At 62.7% G+C, this 19808-nt stretch overlaps 1 protein-coding gene across 4 annotated transcripts; it reads right to left on the reverse strand.

The window, feature by feature from the left end:
* Positions 1–751: 751 nt before the first annotated feature.
* GRTP1 (growth hormone regulated TBC protein 1) lies at positions 752–18650 on the reverse strand. 4 transcript variants are annotated; one of them, XR_011145780.1, is made up of 9 exons: positions 18549–18650; positions 18142–18293; positions 12962–13120; positions 10390–10514; positions 9128–9224; positions 8751–8826; positions 4312–4487; positions 4058–4243; positions 754–934 (listed from the first exon to the last, which is right to left on the reverse strand). XR_011145780.1 is itself a non-coding variant. In XM_068984401.1 (8 exons), exons 1-8 carry the CDS (start codon positions 18593–18595, stop codon positions 845–847), a joined length of 1029 nt encoding a protein of 342 aa, XP_068840502.1. In that variant the 5' UTR covers positions 18596–18650; the 3' UTR covers positions 752–844. The 4 variants fall into 4 exon arrangements, 3 of the variants coding, with proteins under 3 accessions (XP_068840502.1, XP_068840501.1, XP_068840503.1); XM_068984401.1 differs by lacking the exon at positions 8751–8826 and having other exon boundaries at positions 752–934; positions 4312–4484; XM_068984400.1 differs by lacking the exon at positions 8751–8826 and having other exon boundaries at positions 752–934.
* Between the last annotated feature and the right edge of the window lie 1158 nt (positions 18651–19808).

A 19808-nucleotide genomic window follows, 5' to 3' on the forward strand; every position in this document is an offset into this window, starting at 1 on the left:
CGACTCAAGAAAGGCCGTCTTCGGTTAAGACACAGAAGGGGAGCCCACTTTCTGGGGACAGATGTCTGTGGAAGACGGTTCCTTACCCGGTCCTACGAATTGGTGACCAAGGAGGGCTGCTCAGGCCTGAGTAGGCAGAGGCTGGCCTCGGGGGCGAGGCTGAGGGTAGCCTGTGTGTGGGTGGCCTTGGGCAGTGGCCCCTTAACGGGCAGGGCAGGGCCCGGCTGCCCCGCAGCAGAGCTTCCAACACGCCTGTCTCCCCAGGGTGGGCAGCACCGGGCTGAGCTGAGCAGAGCCCAGCAGCTCCTGTCCACAGGGTCAGCCTCCGCAGGATAGTGGGGTTTGGAGCCCCTGCCGGGGGACGTGCCTCTTGAGGTGCCACTGGTTGTCTCCCAGGAAGGCGAGCCTGTCAGCTGGTCTCCCGGGAAACGCCCTTGTTCCCCCAACCCTGCCTGTGTCCCCTGTGCAGGGCACAGCCTGCCTGGGTGGGGGCTTCTCATCAGAGGTGGCATCTCCAGAGGGAGGGAGACGGGTTGGGGCCTTCAGCCCCGAGGGGAGGGGTCTCGTTGGGGCACCTTCTCCCCCGGGGGTCAGGGATGACAGCCCAGACCTGACTTGCAGCCCCTCAGTGTGACACCTGGTTTACACATCGCTTGTGTAACAGTTTCAAAAAGTCATAAACATTACATTGCAGGCTCACAAGAGCTGGTGTAACGAACACAAACACAGGTCACGTTCCAGGTAAAAATATATATTTAGAGACAGTATGACAGCTCGCAGGGAAGAGCGCAGGACGGCTGCTCGCTCGGAAGTGACCGCGCCAGCCGGAGGCCGGCTCGAGGCCTCAGCCCTGCGCCAGCAGCTGCGCCCTGCAGCGCTCCCGCAGCCGGGCGATGCTGGCCCTGGACAGGCTCCCGGGCTCCGAGAAGACTCTCTGCAACAGAAACGGGTTCGTTTAGACCTTCCCAGCTTCTGGTGCTGCCGGGCTGAGGCCAGCAGTCAGCAAGCAGAGGAAGGCCACTTGTGTCCGTCATGTGCGGCAGAGCTGATTGAAGCTAGTGACAGAGCTCCAGCCTCAGCACGGACGCCTGTGCAGGGTGAGGGGAGCCCTCCCCGCAAGACGAGTGTGAGGGGAGCACTTCCCCCCAAGGATGAGGATAAGGGGAGCCCTCCCCCCCAGGAGGACGAGGGGAGCCCTTCCCCCCCAGGATGAGGACGAGGGGAGCACCCCCCCCGGAGGACGAGGGCGAGGGGAGCACCCCCCCCAAGGATGAGGACGAGGGGAGCACTTCCACCCCCAGGATGAGGGCGAGGGGAGCCCTTCCCCCCCCGGAGAACGAGGGCGAGGGGAGCCCTTCCCCCTGCCAAGGATGAGGACGAGGGCAAGAGCAGCCCTTCCGCCCTCCCAGGATGAGGACGAGGGCGAGGGGAGCAAGAGAGCTTACTGCAGGGTTGAGCAAGAACAGGCCGTTGGTGCCCCCTAAACGCCCCCAGGGACTTCAGCAAAGTGCTCTGAGGACCAGGGAGGGGGTCCGGAGGTGTGCGTGCAACTGGCTCAGCTATGAATATCAGGCCTCAGGCTGGGCCACGTCTTGGGTTTCAGCCGCTGCAAAGCTCAGGAAAGTGCCTGAGACGGCGTCTGGGACACGGGCCCCTGCCCGCTCACTCGGGTCACTTCTAAAATGCTGAATCCAGTCCGTGAAGGAAACATCTGATTCTGAAGTCAGAGGCCCTGAGCCACTGGAATTAAAATTGAGGAACGTCCCGTTCCCACTCCTTTACTGGCTTTGTGCGCGTGTGCTGAAACCACACCATTTACGCCTGAGCCACTCGAGGTGTGGGCCGAGTGTCAGCTCTGCGCCCGTGGGGTCACCTTCCAGCTCCTCTCCCAGCCACTGCATCCCCAGCACCCCTTCCACCTCTATAAGCCTGACTCCTCGAGGGGCCTCGCATCAGTGGAGTCGGTCTTTGTCCTCTTGGGACAGTGACTGACCATGACGTCTCCAGGTTCCTCCAGGGTGGAGCAGGTGTCGGGCTCTCCCTCCCTTTCGAGGCTGAGTGAAAGCCCATCGTGTGGGTGGCCCACACTGGTCCCCATGGACTCATGTGGCCTTGCAGGCTGTGTCCACGCTGCGGCTGCTGAGACTGCGGGGAGTGTGTGTGGGCGGCCCTCCCGGGGGTCCTGCTTCCGCTTCCTTTCGGGAATACGGCAGTGGGTCGGCTGCGTCAGACGGCAGCTCTCTGTTCAGCTTCTGAGGAGCCTCCACTTTTCCACAGTGGCTGCACCAGTTTACACGCCTACAAACGGTGCCCCAGGCTCCCTGTTCACACGCTCACCAACAGTCGCTACCTGTGGTCTTCTGGATGACAGCCGTTCTGACGGGTGTGAGGTGACATGGGGTTTTGACCTGCGTCTCCCCGATGACGAGGGAAGTGGAGCACCCTTTCGTGTACCTGCTGCCTACCTGTGTGTCTTTGGACAACTGTCTGCTCAGGTCCTCTGCCCGCTTTTGGACGGAACTCCGCAGCCCCGTGTCCAGCCGAGGCCTCCACGTGTCTGGGCGTGGCCTGCACACGCGCTCTTCAGCTCGGGGGGGCGGGGGTCGCCTTTTCATCCGCCATTGCTCCCCTTCGCTGCACAGACGCTTTCGAGCCCCATGCGGCCCCAGTGTGCTAGATTTGCTTTCCTTGCCTGTGCTGAGTTCTTTGAGTTCTGACCCTGTAACTGCTGACTCTCTTAGCAGCTCTGAAACCTACTCAGGGCCTAGGAGAGACTAGACTTGAGAAGCGGAAGCAGGAAGGGACTCAGACTTGTTTCCAGTAACAGAGAAACTGCCTGACGAGGAGAAGGGAAGGTGCCTGGGGGCTGAAGGGGACCCTGGGAGCAAGCCCCGGGCGACTCGGGGGCCGGAGAACAGACTCTTTGGAGGGCTCAGCTGACCTCTCCCCATGACAGTGCTCCTAGCTTCCGCGTGGAACCTAGGAGATTCTAGATGGTCTGGGACAGGACTTGAGAGCCCTCTGATGCATGAACTGCAGTGTTGCGAAATACACAAGTCTGTAGAGACCCCCGACGAAGCAAGCCCAGGGTCGCTTCCCATCAGCGTGCAGCGAGCGGCCACACCTGCCGTGCGCACGGACACATTTCTTTACGCAGCACTTTTTCTGCCGTGTGGGGAGACGCTCCCCCCGCCTCACCCTCTGCGATCCCCTTGCATCCACTCAGCTCACAGGGCCCACAGCACGTCCAGGCCAGAACACCAGCCGCCCTACCGCGGACACGCGGCCGTCAGGGACAGGCAGGCAGGCCGCCTGCCCTCACTGGGCACCCTCTGCACTCGGGAGCCCCCCGCTCCTCCTTGGAAGCCCCCTGCTCCTCCTCGGAAGTGTTGCGCTGAGCCCAGGAGCCAGACACCAAAGCCACACGGTCTGAGCGTCCGCACTGCAGTCCAGCAGAGGCTGGGCTGTGGGTGGCATGTGCCAGGCTGGGCTCCTGTGGGGACGGCGGGCTCCCTTCTCGGAGGCAACCACGCCTGGGCCCAGGGCTGCAGCTACACAAGCAGTAAGACCACCTGAACCCCCGGGCCGAGGGGCTGTTTCTGAGGAAACCGGGTCCAGGAGGCTCGGAGGCTGCCAGCCTGGGGGCACCTGCCACCACCGTTGCACAGGGCGGCTGAGGGCGCGACGGGCCAGGCATTGGGGTCAGTGGCCCCCCCTGGCCCCCTAAACCCCCCCACCCCGCCCGAAGGGCCTGTGGGACGCAGCACCCGGGTCATCAACTCAGGTCAGCTGTCTACACAGCCTGGACCAGGCCTGGACCCCAGCAGCGGGGGACAGACAGGTGTGACCCCCCCAGGGCGGGAGAGGAGGCGACGTGGAGGGCTGAGGAGGGTGGGCCTGGCGCCGACGGGGACATCAGGGAGGCCCAGGAGGAGTCAAGGAGCAGGCCTGGCGCGCTCAGGGGGGGCCCCAGGTGGCACCCCCCCACAGCCGACGGCGTGGGGGGCGCGGGGTGAGCGTGCCGGTCTCCCGGGGGCCCCGCGCAGCCGACACCCACCTGCATGAAGCTGTGGCACTCGGTGACAAAGCGGCCCCTGGTGATCTCCTTGAACTTCTCACAGAGGTCGGGGACACTGGTGGCCTCCAGGATGGAGGCCTGGTGATGCTTGAGGAGGGTCAGCGCCACCCGGAAGATGATCTTGGACCCCTCGCTGAACAGGCAGTCCCAGACACGCAGCACCGTCTGTGGAGGGAGCGGCGGGTCAGTGCGCAGCCGTGCCACCGGCCCTGGGCCCAGCTGGGCGCCCTCACCTCCACGGGCAGGACGTCCACGAAAAGGCAGATGAACCAGCGGGACGCGACCAGGGTCCACAGCACGCCGTGGCCGTCCATCAGCGCTGCCACCGCCGGCAGCTTCGTCCGCACCAGCTCCCCGAGCACCTCCTGGTCCGTCTTCAGGCCCAGCATCGAGGGGCTGTAGTAATCTGCTGTGGGGGCGAGGGGGCAGGGATGTGGGTCTCACAGGCCCAGCATCGAGGGGCTGTAGTAATCTGCTGTGCGGCGGGGTGGGGGGGGGGGTCCGGGGGCAGGGACGCGGGTCTCACAGCCGGACGGCCGCAACCTGCGTGCCCCCCGAGCCAGGCAGTGGTGGGGGCCCCCGGGACCCTTTCCAACCCTTTCCAGAGGACCACCCGGCCAGAGCGGGAACCGGGCCAGCGAGCGGACGGTGAGGCCCCCGCTGGTACCCATTACGCCCGTCGCCCTTCTGTCTTTTGAAATGGATGCTCTCTTGCCAAGGAACTTTCCAGCTTGTTATTGTGGTAGGTCATCATAACGGTGTATTTAACCTAATGCTGGAACTTTGCCATGAAATTTCAGTGAGCAATCTGTGTAATAAAGTTGGCCATTCACTGCGGCAAAGAGAAAGACATTCTTGCTAAGTATTTTCGTTAAAACAGAATCATTATGAGCGCTGACACGACAGTCACATCACTGGTTTTCAGGGTGTGCACACGCTAAACTGAGCCCAAGGCTGGAGAAGCTGTTGGGTCATTAACACCTGGGGCCTGGGGCGCCCCTCCCCACCATGCCCCCTGCCCCCACAGCCCCACCCCGCCTGGCCGCAAGTCCAGCCCGCCGTCCCCTCTTGCCCCTGACCAGGGGTGCCCAGTCTGGCCTCGGAGGCAGGGAGGGGGGCAGCTCTGAGTGGCTCAGCGGGGCAGACGAGCGGATTTGTGGAGCGCGAGCTCAGCACGTTCTCACTTTGGCTACAGAGGCTTATGGCAGCTCCCAGAAGAGTCAAGGTCACCCCCCAAAGCTCGAGCCGGTCGCCGGAGGGTCACTGAAACTCTCCTGCCAAGAACATGGACAAACCCCGATGGCCAGCCCCACCTGCGGGGTCCCGTCTGCACACAGAGGCTGAGAAACTTCTCAGGGGCCCCTGGTCCAGCCTCCCCTCTGGGGCCCGAGTCAGGCCTCTCCCAGGGACCCCCTTTGCACACAGCCTGGAGGTGTCAGCCTGGGGTGCGGGGGATGAGCGCGGCTGCAGGGCTGGGGGGTGTGCCCCGAGAGTCACCGCCCCAGGACAAGCCCCGCCGCCCGCCCTGGGCCTTGCTGTCCAGCTGCGGTGGGGGAGCCACCTGCTTCCCCATGTCGCAGGGCAAACAGGTGGGACCAGCTCTTCGGGACGCGGATGCATTTGTTCATTAAGGGACGGACTCCTCCCCGGTGGGACATCCCAGACGCCACCCCAGTCCCTGACGTGGTGGGGGGGTGCAGCGGGGCTTTTCTGCAGGCTCAGGAGTCGGAGGACAGACGGGTCCCTGGAGGAAGAGGCTCGGGCATAACCCTTCTGATGTACGACGAGCCATTTTAGGTTTGGGCCATCCTGTGATCTAGGCCTTTGCAGAAAAGGTCTCCGTTGCTAGAGGTTTTGTGGTTTTCAGTCGCTCAGTCGTGTCCGACTCTGTTGGACCCCGTGGACTGCAGCCCACCAAGCTCCTCTGTCCATGGGATTCTCCAGGCAAGAACACTGGAGTGAGCTGCCATTTCCTTCTCCAGGGGATCTTCCTGATCCAGGGATCAAACTCCTGTCTCCTGGGTCTCCTGCGCTGGCCAGCGGATTCTTTACCACTGAGTCACCGGGAAACCCAGGTATAGATTTTAAGGGAACAAAAGGTCAACACACACAGCTACAGCCAGGCCGGGGTGACGACTGCCCCCCAACAGAGACGACCAGTCAGTGCAGACCGCCAGCTCTGTTCCCAAGGTAAAGACGAGCCTGCAGCACCGTCTTGAGCCGTTCCAGAACTCCGACCCCTGGAGCGCTCGACCAGCAGGTCGCAGGGAAGCCGAGGGCCGGCGGTGCCGACCCCTGCTGCGCTTGGGCTGCGGGCCTGGCCCAGGTCCACGCCGATCCTCCCACCCCCAGCCCCAGCAGGACGGCGCTCGGACGCTTGGGCTAACACGACTGTTTGCTGCTGGGGAGTCACTGGTCTGGGAGAGATCCCCGCGCTCCCGTGAGGACCCCTCCTCCCGCCCCAGCCTCAACTGTCTCTGGGCTCCTCACTCACTGCCAGACGAGCCCAGCTTCAGAGGAGCAGCGTGGCTGTGCGTGGGCAGCTAGGCTTCTGCCGACTGGGGACGAGAGGGGAAGCGTGAAGGCCTGCGGGGGCTTGTCTGAGCGGCTGACACGCAACAGATGAAACTCCGACACCGGGGCCGCGCCGGGGGTGGCAGAGCCCGGGGGGCCAGCACGGCGGCCCGGGACCCCGCCATCTCCGCCTCATTAGAGCTGCGCTCTCCCTCCTCTGCTCCGACTCGACTGCTCTGAATCACGGTGTCGTGGGCACTGGGGGACGGCCTCCGGCCCTCGCCGCTGACGCCCAGCTTCGTTCGGCGCTGAGACCTGGCCTCCCTGCTCCCGGGAGACCACGGTTGCCTCGCCCCAACTCGGGACCACGCAGGTCTCCTATTTTGTAAACTGCCTGTCAGGCCTATCCTTCACCTTTTCTGTCAACCTGTATCCACCTAGACTTTTAGGAATTCTTTACACATTAATTCTACGGATCCCTTTTTACTCTGCAGACTACGTCGTGTCAAAATCAGTTTTTAATTCTAACATAACTAAAATGATCAATCGTGTCTTTCATGCTTTCTGAATTTCGTTCAAGGACTTTGTTCCTACTCTGGGATCGTACTGTTCTCTTGACTCATTTCGAGTTTCTAAGCTTTGCTTTTTCATACGTCTAGAGTCTACCTGGAATCGAAATAAGGGTCTAGTTCTGTTTTCTTCTCTATAGACAGTCAGCTGTCACGGAATGATGTTTTAACCGTCTTTTCCTCGATACAGCTCACGTACCGAGCACAAGAGATGGACAGGCCTGATTGTCCCTCGATAACCTAGCGACTGTTGCAGCACCTAAGCAGCTCCAGGACCCTCCCCTGCAGACTTCCCCGGCGGCCACTGGCAAAGAACCCGCCCGCATTGCAGGAGGCCCTGGTTTGATCCCTGGGTCGGGAAGATCCCTGGAGAGGGGCATGGCAACCCCCTCCAGTGCTCTTGCCTAGAGCGCAGAGCAGCCCGGTGGGCCACAGTCCACGGGCTCGCAGAGTCAGGCAGGACTGAGGGGCTAGACAGCAGCACTCCTCCCTCCAGCCCTCCTGGCGTGGCCCTGTCGGTGACCCTTCCACTGACGGAGCCACTACCCATCCTTAATCTATGGATTAACCCATCCACATGTTGAGCCACGCATTTAAAGAAACACTGCTCTATAACCATCGCTCAGCTCCGGGTGCTGACACCTGGGTTATTTCAATGAGCTCTGCGTTCGCGTTCTTCCTGAGATCAGTCTGCACCACAGGAAGGCAACACCAGCTTCACAGCGCGAGTGGATGAGTTCATCTGTCTCTGTTTCTTAGAAACTGGGAATTATCTGTCCGTTCGAGCTTTCCTGAGACGCTTTTCTCTGCATTTGGCCTTGCAGGGGCCCCGTTCCAGCTCTGCTGGCCTGTATGCTCCCACCGTCCATTCGGCTCTTCACTCCACTCAAGCTCTCTTGCGGCTCTTGGGACTCCCTGCAGCGGCTCCCATCCCGGCGCCCTTCGCACTCCTAGACTCCTCATCCCCTTCCTTATCAGTCTTGTCAGACGCCTGTGCATTTCAACAGTTTTCCCAAAGAACCAGCTTCTGTCTCAGCTCAGCTTTCTATTGTGTCATTCGGTCACTAACTTCCACTCCGTGTATGTGCTTGCACACCTGTGTGCACGCAAACGCAGAGCAAGAAGCTGGAAACGCACACACCACCCCGCTGAGCACGGGCGGAGAGCACGCGAGGGACGGGGACCCTTGAGGAGAGCGTCCACGGCGCGCCCTCTGTCCGCGCTGCAGTCTCGGAGCTTCTGAGAGGAGGATGTTATCTGTGCAACTTTGGTGTGACAAAGACAGAAGCAGCTAAACGCAGGATGAGCGCGTGCTGAAGTGACCTAGCTTGTGCGCCCAGGGGCCTGAGGACGCACACAGCCCTGCCCAGCCCCGGCCGAAGGAGACGGTGGCCCCTCCCGCAGCCCTGCCCGCTCCTCTGGAGGCTTCCTTTGGCTTTGAAGCGGGACCCATTTTGCTGTACTGACTGAATCCAGCGACTGCTGGGAACGACACGATCCGACTCTAAGCCTCTGTGAGGAACCACGGGGTGGGGGCACCTGGAGCCTCGCTTCTCCGTTGCTCGAGGTCAGCCCTTCCCAGCCCTCACCTGTCTCTCTCAGTTGCTGCTGCTGCCAGGCTTTTAGGCTTTGTTCTCTGAAGTTCCCCAAATTCCCAAACGCCACCTGGAAGTGGTCACGATGGGAGCCTCCGTCATAATCTGGTCTCTGACGTAGCTGAGCAAACGGCTCAGCGGCATCCAGGCTGAGCCACAGCGCCGCCCGCGGGGAGGGGGTGGCGGGGGAGAGGTCGCCGCTCCGCTGGGCCCCCACATCTTGGGAGCGTCTCAGCTCAACTCAACTGCAGGAAGACTGTCAACCTCAGCTCTCAAACGACGCCTTATGCTTCGCCACGCCCGGACTTGTCAGCAGCATCGTTACAGCAACACCAGAAATCGAGTCACTCTTACTGCGGGACTCCACGCACCTGGGAGTATTCTGCCCACCAGGGCGTCCAACAGCCAGAAGGCTTCCTCTTCACTCTTAGTCACCAGGATCAGATACCCCGCGATGAAGTTCATCCCCTGAAATCAGACAAATGTCACCAGGATCAGACACCCCTTGACGAAGCTCATCCGCTGCCATCAGAGGAGGCCCGCGCTGACACCGGCCCCACCCCCAGACCCTGTAACCGTGTGGCTGCCGCTGCTGCTGCTGCTGAGTCGCTTCAGTCATGTCTGACTCTGTGCGACCCCACAGACGGCAGCCCACCAGGCTCCCCCGTCCCTGGGATTCCACCCGCCAACTCCCCGTCTTCCTCGTCCGTCCCTAGAACGCGCGTGATCCTGGAATGACCGTCCAGGGTAGCGTCGGCCTCGCAGCTCTGCCATCGACAGACACGTGCGGTCAGGACTGACTCTTGGGACTCTGCCTTAGAACCGGGCAGGGCGCGTCCTTGTGAAACTCTCACCAGGAGAAACCACTCGGGTCGCTCGGGCGCCACCTCCCACGGCTCTGAATGCCCAGCCATCCTCTCGGGAGGCCTGGCCTCCAGCTCGGGGGCCTGGAGCGTGGGGACCCCACCCCCCCGCCCCGTCCTCCTGCCCACACACCCCCAGACACCACGGCCTCCAGTGTGCATGGCAGGAGGGCCCGGCAGCCCGAGGATCGGCTCCCGACCCGGCTCTGCTCGCGGTCTGGGCTGTGGACATGCGTCCCCGAGATGCTACACACAGAGGACCTCCAGGCGCACGAGAACCGACTCCGCTGCCCGACGCGCCACCCAGGGGCCCGGCTTCCGGAGGAGGCCCTGCATTCCGTGCCGGCCTGCCGCTCGCACTCACCCACACGTGCACACACACGCACGTGTACACACGCACACCATCGGCTCCGAGGCGACAGGGTGCTGGTCACCCACGTCCCACAAACACAGCCTGTGTTCACGTCCACGGCTGCCCCCTCCCGCCCCCGCCGAGAGGCCCAGCCCGGGCTGTGGGGGCGTGGGAGCCCCGGCTGGGCGAGGCCCCGGGGTCCATGGGGGGCCCGGGGCTCACCTGGCAATAGCCCCCAACGTGGTTGTGATGCCCGGGCTGTGGGGGGCGTGGGAGCCCCGGCTGGGCGAGGCCCCGGGGTCCCTGGGGCCGGGGCTCACCTGGCAATAGCCCCCGACGTGGTTGTGATGCCCGGGCTGTGGGGGGCGTGGGAGCCCTGGCTGGGCGAGGCCCTGGGGTCCCTGGGGCCGGGGCTCACCTGGCAATAGCCCACGCCGTGGTTGTGATGCCCGTAGGCCAGCAGCACATTGTACAGGGGGCCCTGCAGGCAGGGTTCCGCGTCCTTCCGGAAGCGCACGTTGTCGGGGAAGGTCCTGTTCATGTCTGCGGGGACCCACATAGCACTCAGGGCGTAAGCAGAGGCCACCCCAGGCCCCCAGCAGCCTCCACCGTCGACTGGACTCAGGGGCAGAGGCGGCTCCGGGCCCCCAGCAGCCTGACCAGGGCCCCCAGCAGCCTGCAGCCCTTACTCTCCAATCAACACCAACATCAGCTCCTCTGACGAGGCCAGGCTGCCGGGTCCCCAGCGTCTCCTCCCGTCCCCACGCTCCCAAGTGTGGGTGAAGTGTGAGCACTTTACATAAAGCTTTGGAAATTCTCCCCAATTCTTAACACTGAAAACAGAAGCAGGCAGGGCACCTGAGAGCCCCCTGCTCCTGAGAGACAAAGAGACAAAACTGAAAACCACCCAGGAGACTCTCGTGCTAGAGAATCAGCTGCAGTGCAGGAGACCTAGAGCCACGGTGCCACCCTGGGTCGGGAAGGTGCCCTGGGGAGGGCCTGGCACCCCACTCCACGCCTCTTGCCTGGAGAACCCCATGGACAGAGGGGCCTGCTGGGCTACAGCCCATGGGGTTGGACACGACTGGAGTGACTTAGCACAGCACAGACAAACTTACCACCGCCAACTTCTGCCTGCAGGAGGGGGCCTGGCGGCCTCTCCCACCTCCGCCACCCCCTCCCTTCCCCCATTACATTTCTGTGGACCTGCGTCCAGGGCAGAGTGGGGGTGGCGGCCGGACATCCTCTGACCCCACCTGGAGCAGAGTGGCGGTGTCGGCGAAGGGACATACGTGGACACCGCTGATAATGCAAGGCCTCCCGGCGGCCTCGGGGATTCTGCCCCCAAGCTCGGGCCCCCAGCCCTGCGCCTGCCCACAAAGACCAGATCTGAGCCGAGCAGCAAACGGGCTGCCTCCAAGCTTGTAATTTTCAATCATATGTTTTATACAAAAAAGATTTCTTTTCCCTGGAAATTTAAACGTTCTCCAAACCGGCACCTATCAGGGGGAAATGCGTTTTTCACTAATTCAGGAGACTGGCTGACTGGGCTGACGCCTGTGTAACGATCTTTGTGACGAGAGGCTTTAGCAGATGTTGAAGTCTCTCTCCCTGGCCCCCGCACCGGAGGCAGACGTGGTGGACGTCCCATCTGGGCTCAGGTGCACGACGTGCCTGCTCTGCTGACCCTGCCCCACAACCGATGCAGGCTTCCTGACCGCAGACCAGAGCGGCCGTGTGACCCAGCGGTCCCACCTCGGGGTCTGTCCCCAAAGCACTGAACGCGGGTCTCGGAGAATCACTTGACACCCTGTTCAGCCAGAATTCACTGTAGCCAGAGGGTGGGAGCAGCCCAGGTGTCCAGGGACCGAAGACGCACACACACGGGACCTGGTTCAGCCTCAGGAAGGGCGGAAGCTCTGGCGCACACACAGCCCGGCTGGGCCTCTCGGACACTGTGCTCCGTGGAATCGACCAAATGCGGAAGGGTAGACACTGCCTGATTCCACCACGTGAAGTCTAGGGGGGTCGGACTCAGACACAGGGAGCAGACGGTGGAGCCAGGGCTGGGGGCGTCGTGTGCAACAGGACAGAGGCTCCCCTTGGAAAAACAGAATGGGAAACTGCGCGCTGTGTATGTTTCACCGTAATTAAAAGTATCCAAAACTCTGCACCAAGTAGAGCCTTTAAAATTCACTTTTCAGACAAACAACCATCCGTCAGTTGTGGTCTCTCCCTGCCCATGTCAGCGCTGCTGGGATCCGAGACCCCCCGCTCCTTACGTTGAGGACACACCGCTTTCTCACTGTCCCCAGTCAATCCAACCTCCCAGACGTTTAAAGTAACCAACTTTTTAAATGAAGAACTTTGTGTTTGATTTTCTCGTTTTCAGAAGCTGGCAAAATCGGAAAAGCAGATGTCTCCTAAAGAGCTAATTATTCAACTTAGGTTAACCGTTTTTCTGAGGACTCTGCACTTGTGAGCGCCCGTGGCCGGCGAGGAAGCTGGGGTCACGAGACGGCGGCCAGGGCGTGAGCGTCTCTGGACACTGGGCATCGGCACAGAGAGCGGGGTGGCGCGCAGCTTCCTGCAGCTGTGTCTCGAGGCCTCGGGGCCACCCAGCCCTCGTCAGTTCTGACAGATCGCTCAGCGGCTTCCTCACGCCCCTGGGCAGCGTCTTGCAGAAGAAACCCACTCTTCCCACCATTTTCCTTACCACCTAGCTGCCCGCTCGAGGATTTTCTGAACCAATTCTGACCATTGTCCTCCTGTCAAATAAGCCCGTTTTGCTTGTCCTTTGAGAAAGTGGGAGTCGGGTGCGCCTTTGACAGCGTAGGTTTCCTCGTCCCCATCACAACCAAGAGTCTGGGTGCAGACACACCTCCCCTGGGGGAGGCGCCCCCACCCTGGGGGCCGCCCCACCCCGGGGGCTGAGTCACCCTGGGGGCCGCCCCAGCCCGGGGGCCGCCCCAGCCCGGGGGCCGAGTCACCTGTCCGGATGGCCTCCTCCAGGCTGGCGCTCCGCTCGCCCTGCAGGAGGCGCTGGTAGTAGCCGGGATTCAGGTCCATCCGGGCCTGGGCTCCGCTCACCCCCATCCAGACGCGGGCCCGGTGCTCCAGCGGGATGCCCTTTCGGATGTAGCGCTTCACTGAGAAAGGGAAAGCGCAGTTTCAGACGGGCCCTGCTCCAAAGGTTTCCATGGAGTTTCAGACGGGCCCTGCTCCAAAGGTTTCCATGGAGTTTCAGACGGGCCCTGCTCCAAAGGTTTCCATGGGTAGCTCTCACAGGTCAGTAAGTCAGACATGAAAGGCAAGACAGGCACGTCCCGCCAACAGGTACAGGCCCTCCCTACAGAAGTCCGCTCTCCCCTCCCGCTGAGTGGTCGGCGGGCCGCAGCAGCCCAGCCTCCACCTCAGCAGCGGTGCAGGGACACGGGCTGCCTCCCATCCCCCAACCCAGCCCACCCCACAGCCCAGGACAGACGCCACCGTCCTGAACGCAGGTCGGCACTGGCTCAGGCACCGGCTGTACCGAACAGAAAAAAATTACAGGACAATGTCCTAGGTTAAAGCGAAAAAGGCGCTGCTGCTGAAATCTTATAATTCAAGCTGACAGCCACCAGTCCACGAGCTCCTGAGAGCGTCTCCCCGAGGCCAGGTTGCGTGTACCCGCCGCTCTCGGGAGGGCGCTCAGGATGGGAGTTTGCAGAGGCTGGGGGGGTGACGAGGAAGGCCCAGAGGAAGGGAAGGACAGACGTGAGCACCACCCGCCAGAGGCAGAGAAAGCCAAGAACCCTCTGCAGCTCGGAGGCACCTGTGCAGCCAGAGGATCACGCGTGGCCAGAGTGTCTCAGCCAGCGTGACATGGTCCCCCCGCTACTGGACGTGGTATTTCAGTCTACCAAACACAGCAATCATTCAGCCGGACCGTCCCTCCAAACTCCTACTATTTACACACCACCTCAAGGCTCGGCATGCCCAGGGGTGCCCTGAATTAACCCTCTCTCAACTGCAAGGGGAGGGTCAGTCCTAGCTTTTGGCAGGGACCGCTCCCACTGAGACAGAGCAGAAGGAAGAGACATACAGACGTTCCTGGCAACTCCAGGGACGGACCGCAAAGAGCGGAAGTGAAAACACAGAGACAGCGTCACTTAGGCCAGCACCACACACGCGAACACGCGGAGAACTGCTCAGGCGCCACCCTAAGCGCGCACCTGCAGAGAAGCCAGAGAACCAGAGAAAGGGCGGGAGAGGCCGGCGCACCTTCACGCCCCCTCTACAGCCCTGCGGCCTCTCCCAGCCCCTGCTCTCCAGCCGAGGCCTTCACCCACGCCCGGGCCTGCAGCTCAGCGCCCGGGACCACACAGGAGCGGACCGTGAAGGCGACCGCTGCTCTAGACCTTGCGCGTGCTGGGGATGACCTGACTGTGCGTCTGTCCGCACTCACAGGGCTACACGCCAAGAAGAGTGAGCTTCATTTGCAAAGTTTTAAAAACGGAACATAAAGTGTAAAACATGTGGAGAAGGCAATGGCACCCGCTCCAGTACTGCTGCCTGGGAAATCCCGTGGAAGGCGGAGCCTGGTAGGCTGCAGTCCGTGGGGTTGCAAAGAGTCTAAAAAGTGCAGTGGAAGCTGGTTAAACCCCCAACTCTGGCGTCGGATGTGGCTAGGCAGACCATACCTCGATCATGCCTCGGTTTCCTTCCGAAATGGAAGGAAAATGGGAAGTTCCCTCCAAAGTGGAAGCGAAGCCCAGGGCCTGGACTACGGTCAGGGCTCCGGGCTCCCGGGAGGCTGTGAGAAGAGCAGCCGCGCCCAGAAGCTTCAGGGACTCCGGGCTTCTGACGCAGCTTCTCTGGAAGAGAAAGAAAGTGGTCCTCCCACGCCCAGAGCGAGGGCAGGGCTGACGCACTCTTCATTCCGACACGCGGAGCAGTGTGAACTATGCCGCAGAAACAGGTGGGAAACGTTTTTAAAGAGAAGCTCGGCCCCGAAGAATTAACTCCCAGCTGTCTGCCCCAGGAGTTAAGCAGGTTCCCAGGGTTTTTTTTTTTCATATTTGTCTTTAAACATGTCTTGCAATTTCATTCTTATTCAGATGGTGCTAACCCTCTCGCCCACGGGGCAGGAGAGAAAGAAGCAAACCGGAAGAGCTCCTCTCGTCACGTCCCTCCACGCCGGGATGGACAGAGGCCCAGGGGCAGCTCCCTGGGTGCGGCTGGCCAGGTCGAGCGCTGAGAATGAGTGAGCAATCGAAGCTCCTGGTGGGCCTCCTCACCAACAGAAAGCAAACATGGACCCACAGCGAACACCCTCAAGCAGGCTGAGTGTCAGCGCTCATCTGCGGACCTGGACACAAGTCCTCTCAAAAGAGAACACACACAGCAGAACCCAAAAGCAAGACATGGTTGAGGAACAGGGATGAAGGCGGTCCTCCAGGTGTGGTCGCTGGGGTCAAGGTCGGGGCCCCAAACGGAGCTCCCACTGCCCACCCGGGGCCCACGGCCCTCACGGCCTCCCTCCCACGGGACGCCACACAGCTGTGGACACTCCGGCCAGCCCGGACCATCTGGCAGGAAGAAACCGTATTCCCGCTTCCTGACTAACAAATCCACTCCTGGTTACGCCTGACCACTCCCTTGGAGTGCCACGGGTGCTGCGGGAACCCCGGCCGTCTCACCCGGAAGCCACACCAGCTCAGCGGCAACACCCCGGGCACAGAATTGGGTGAGCCCACAGGCGCCTCGCCAGATTCCCTGGAAGAACACCAGGCCGCTACGCCCTCCAGCTCACCTGGCGGTGAACCTCACTCCCAGGCCAAGGCTCACCAGGGATCAAGCGTATTTGCTCCTGAGCCTGTTACACCATAATTACAAAGTTTAACAAACATTACATAAATTCAAAAGCTAAAGCAAAAAAGAAATAATGGCAGTTTCAATAAAACCAAATTAAATTTTCAGAAAGAGTCGAAATGTGCTCCAAAAAGGCAAGTGAAGTGAAAGTGAAAGTCACTCAGTCCTGTCCAACTCTTTGTGACCCCATGGCCTATACAGTCTATGGAATTCTCCAGGCCAGAAGACTGGAGTGAGTAGCCTTTCCCTTCTCCAGGGGATCTTTCCAACCCAGGGATCAAACCCAGGTCTCCAGCCTTGCAGGTGGATTCTTTACTAGCTGAGTCATAGGGAAGCCCTGGGCAAAAGCAGAACAAAACAGAACCGTCAAACCAGGCAACTACAAAAGTCTAGGAAGACAGCTAAGGTCTGGAAGGCTCTGCACTCAGGCGGCTTCTACTCCCAATCCCCTGGGAAAGCAACACTGGAAACCAGACAGCAGTCAGTAGTTCCCACAGGGGTCGTGTGTGGACGTGAGAGCTGGACCATAGAGAAGGCTGAGCGCCAAAGAACTGATGCCTTTGAACTGTGGTGTTGGAAAAGACTCTTGAGAGTCCCATGGACTGCAAGGAGATCCAGCCAATCCATCCTAAAGGAAATCAGTCCTGAATATTCATTGGAAGGACTGATGCTACAAAAGCTGAAACTCCAATACGTTGGCCACCTGATGCAAAGAGCTGACTCACTGGAAAAGACCCTGATGCTGGGAAAGATTGAGGGCAGGAGAAGGAAATGACAGAGGATGAGATGGCTGGATGGCATCACCAACTCAACGGATGTGAGTCTGAGTAAACTCCAGGAGTTGGTGATGGACAGGGAAGCCTGGCGTGCTGCAGGCCATGGGGTCGCAAAGAGTTGGACGCAACTTGGCGACTGAACAGCAATGGTTTCCGCAGGAAAGATACAGACTTAGCACGCCGTCGCTGTGACACAGAAAAGATGGCCAGACAGACGCAGACGGCAGAAGCCACGGGGAGCGCACGTCCACGCGCGTGCCGCGTGCAAAGGGGCACAGCAGAACCGACGGGGAACGCACGTCCACGTGCGTGCCGCGTGCAAAGGGGCACGGCAGAACCCACGGGGAGCGCACGTCCACGCGCGTGCCACGTGCAAAGGGGCACGGCAGAAGCCACGGGGAATGCACGTCCATGCGCGTGCCACGTGCAAAGAGGCACGGCAGAAGCCACGGGGAGCACACGTCCACGCGCGTGCCGCGTGCAAAGGGGCACGAGCGCCTGCGCATCTTGCAGTGATTGTCTGCGGCATAAACCGGCCTCTGGGTCCTTGGCTGTCCCCTGAGTGCCCACCGTGAGCTGGTGCGGGTCCTGCTCCACCTCTGGCCCTCCTCTCCTCACCCCTAATGCTATGGTCACAAAGCTCAGCCCCCCGCGGATGGGACCCCTGTCCTCACCCCTTCATTGTCATTAACACCGTGTCAGGAGGCCCCCGGGGGCACACTCCTGCCCACCCCTCATCTCCAGTGGGCAGGTCTGGCCTCGGTATCCTCAGCTAGGGAGCAGGCAGGCAAAGACTTCATTCATTTATTCAACAAACAGCTAAGGGACCATCCAGCCAGCCCAGCCGGCACAGAGGGATCTTTGTCCCCAGCGCGGAAAACTAAGGATAAAGTAAGACCCACACGTGGAGGACCAGAGAGGCAAGGAGAGGGCAGGAAGCGCGGAGCTGCGGGGTGGGGCTGGAAGGCTTCCCGGAGGAGGCGCTCCAGTCCAGATGAAGGAGGCCCCGGGTCACAGCGTGGGGCGGGGAAGAAGCCGGGGAGGAGCTGAGGGGTCCAGGGAGCTCCCCCCCCCCCCCCGAACCCGCCGCTTTCTCTCTGAAGGGAGCAGGGAGCGCTCCGCACAGAAGCCGGCGGGGGCACTGCCCTGGCCGCTCGCTCTGAGGAGCAGGAATCCCGGCTTCTTCTGGAAAGACGGCCACGGGCGCCAAGCGTCTCAAAGGGCGAGCAGGCCCCACGTCCAGGCGAGGAAAGGGGGCCTCGCACCTGGACCGCGCAGCGCCCTCACCTGTGCGCCTGCGCGGGGCACGGCTGGGATAGGGGCAGCGCCCCTGGCCTCGAAGGAACCCCAAGTCCTGAGCTGCCCCGAGCGCACGCACCGAGGGCCGCACGCACCGAGGGCCGCACGCACCGAGGGCCGCACGCACCGAGGGCCGCACGCACCGAGGGCCGCACGCACCGGGGGCCGCACGCACCGGGGGCCGCACGCACCGGGGGCCGCACGACTTGTTGCGCACCCTCTGGGTCAGGCGCCGAACTCACCGGTCGTGCTCCTCCGGACAGCACCTCCGCCCTTTAGAAGTCTGGACCATTTGATGGCCCTCCTGGTGAGGATCGCCAGGTAGGCGGAAAAAAACTCTTCGTAAGCTGCATAATCAAAGTCCTCAGGCCTTTCAAACCCATACGGATCGATCCTACCGCACAAAAAGGCCCAGAGTAAAGTTCCGCGCGCACGTGGACGTGGGACCCTCGGCACCCAGCCGCCCGGTCCCTGCGTGGGGCGCGCGGGCTCCGTGCCCCGCACCCGGCCCCGCAGCGGCGGCGGCGGCGGGCCGAGCGCGGGCGCGCACGCAGCGCAGGGGCCGCCCAGGGGCGCGCAGGCGCCCGCACCGCCGCCCCCGCCCGCGGCCCGGCGCTGGGCCGGGGGCGCACGGCCCCCGCGCGCCTACCTGGGGACACGGTCCCGCGCCGCCTGCGCGCGCCCCGCGGCCTCCATGCCGAGAGGGGCGGGAGGGGGCGCCCGGGCCGCGGGGCTGGGGGTGCCGAGTTCACCTCCCAGGACTCGGGGCGCCGCGCGTCCTTCCGCCGGGCCGCGGGCGCCGGGAGGCGGGGCTGGGGGCGGGGAAGCCGGGTGGGGGAGGGGAACGGGGGCGGGGGGAGGGGACCGCCTGGGGACCCGGAGGGCGGGGCGCGGCCCGCAGGGAGGGGGCGGGAGGGGCTGCACCTGCTCCTGCGCGCGGAGCCGGCAGCCCGGAGCCTGGGGGCGGCGCGGCCGAGCCGGCCCGCGGCCCCCGGGGCGGGGAGGGCGGGGCATGGGGGCCCCGGCGGGGGGAGGGGGCGCGGGAGGGGGGCTGGGCCCCCGGCGGGGGGAGGGGGAGGGGCGCGGGGGGAGGGGGGCGCGGGGATGGCCCCCGGCGCGGGGAGAGGGGCCTGGGCCCCGCGAGGCTGGCGGCCCGGCCGGCGCGTCAGCTCCCGCCGCCCCGCACCCCGGGGCCTCTCTGCCGCAGCCAAGGTGGGAGGAGGTGAGTCCGGCTTAGATTCTTCAGACAGCCGGCCAGGCCTCCGTGCCCCGCGGGTCCAAAGGCCGGCGTCCTGACCTGTGACCGCTGGTTTAATGTTCTTTTTACAGAAAACGACGTCTTATATTTAACTTGCTCTCTTTCAGCCTACACTTTCCCCTCTGAAAATCACACGCAAATAAGTGGATCTTAATCCGGGTGCCACCGTCCCCTCCCCCACCCCGGCGGAATCAGCCTGTCCCTGCCTCCCACCGCCCCAAACCAGGCTCAGAAGGAGGGGTGCAGGCGCTGCCCGTAGCCGCCCCCCACCCCCGCACTGCCCACGCGGGAGGGTGGGCACGCCCTGCCCAGTGGCTGTCTGGGGTGACCAGGGCTGACAGTGCCCGCGTCCCCTCCGCTCCCAGAGGAGGCAGAGGCGCCCCCCAGGCTTCTCCCCACAGATGCACAGGATTTGGGGGTGAGTCACGGCTGGGAGGGAACAGACATGCCGCCCGGCCTGCACACCTTCTACTCTGGGGGACCTGCCTGCAGACACCAACGTGGTGGTCGCCGCGCGTGTGCCCGCAGTTCACCCTGGCCCAGCACAGCGTCCTCCTCCCTGTCAGGCCCCGCGGCGTCGTGGTGTTTCCATGGATGGCCTGAAAACCGCCTCGCATATCGGGAGGTCGTGAGAATGTGCATAAGCTGTAT

Source organism: Capricornis sumatraensis, chromosome 12, assembly GCF_032405125.1.
Source record: "Capricornis sumatraensis isolate serow.1 chromosome 12, serow.2, whole genome shotgun sequence".
In the NCBI taxonomy this organism is placed as follows: domain Eukaryota; kingdom Metazoa; phylum Chordata; class Mammalia; order Artiodactyla; family Bovidae; genus Capricornis; species Capricornis sumatraensis.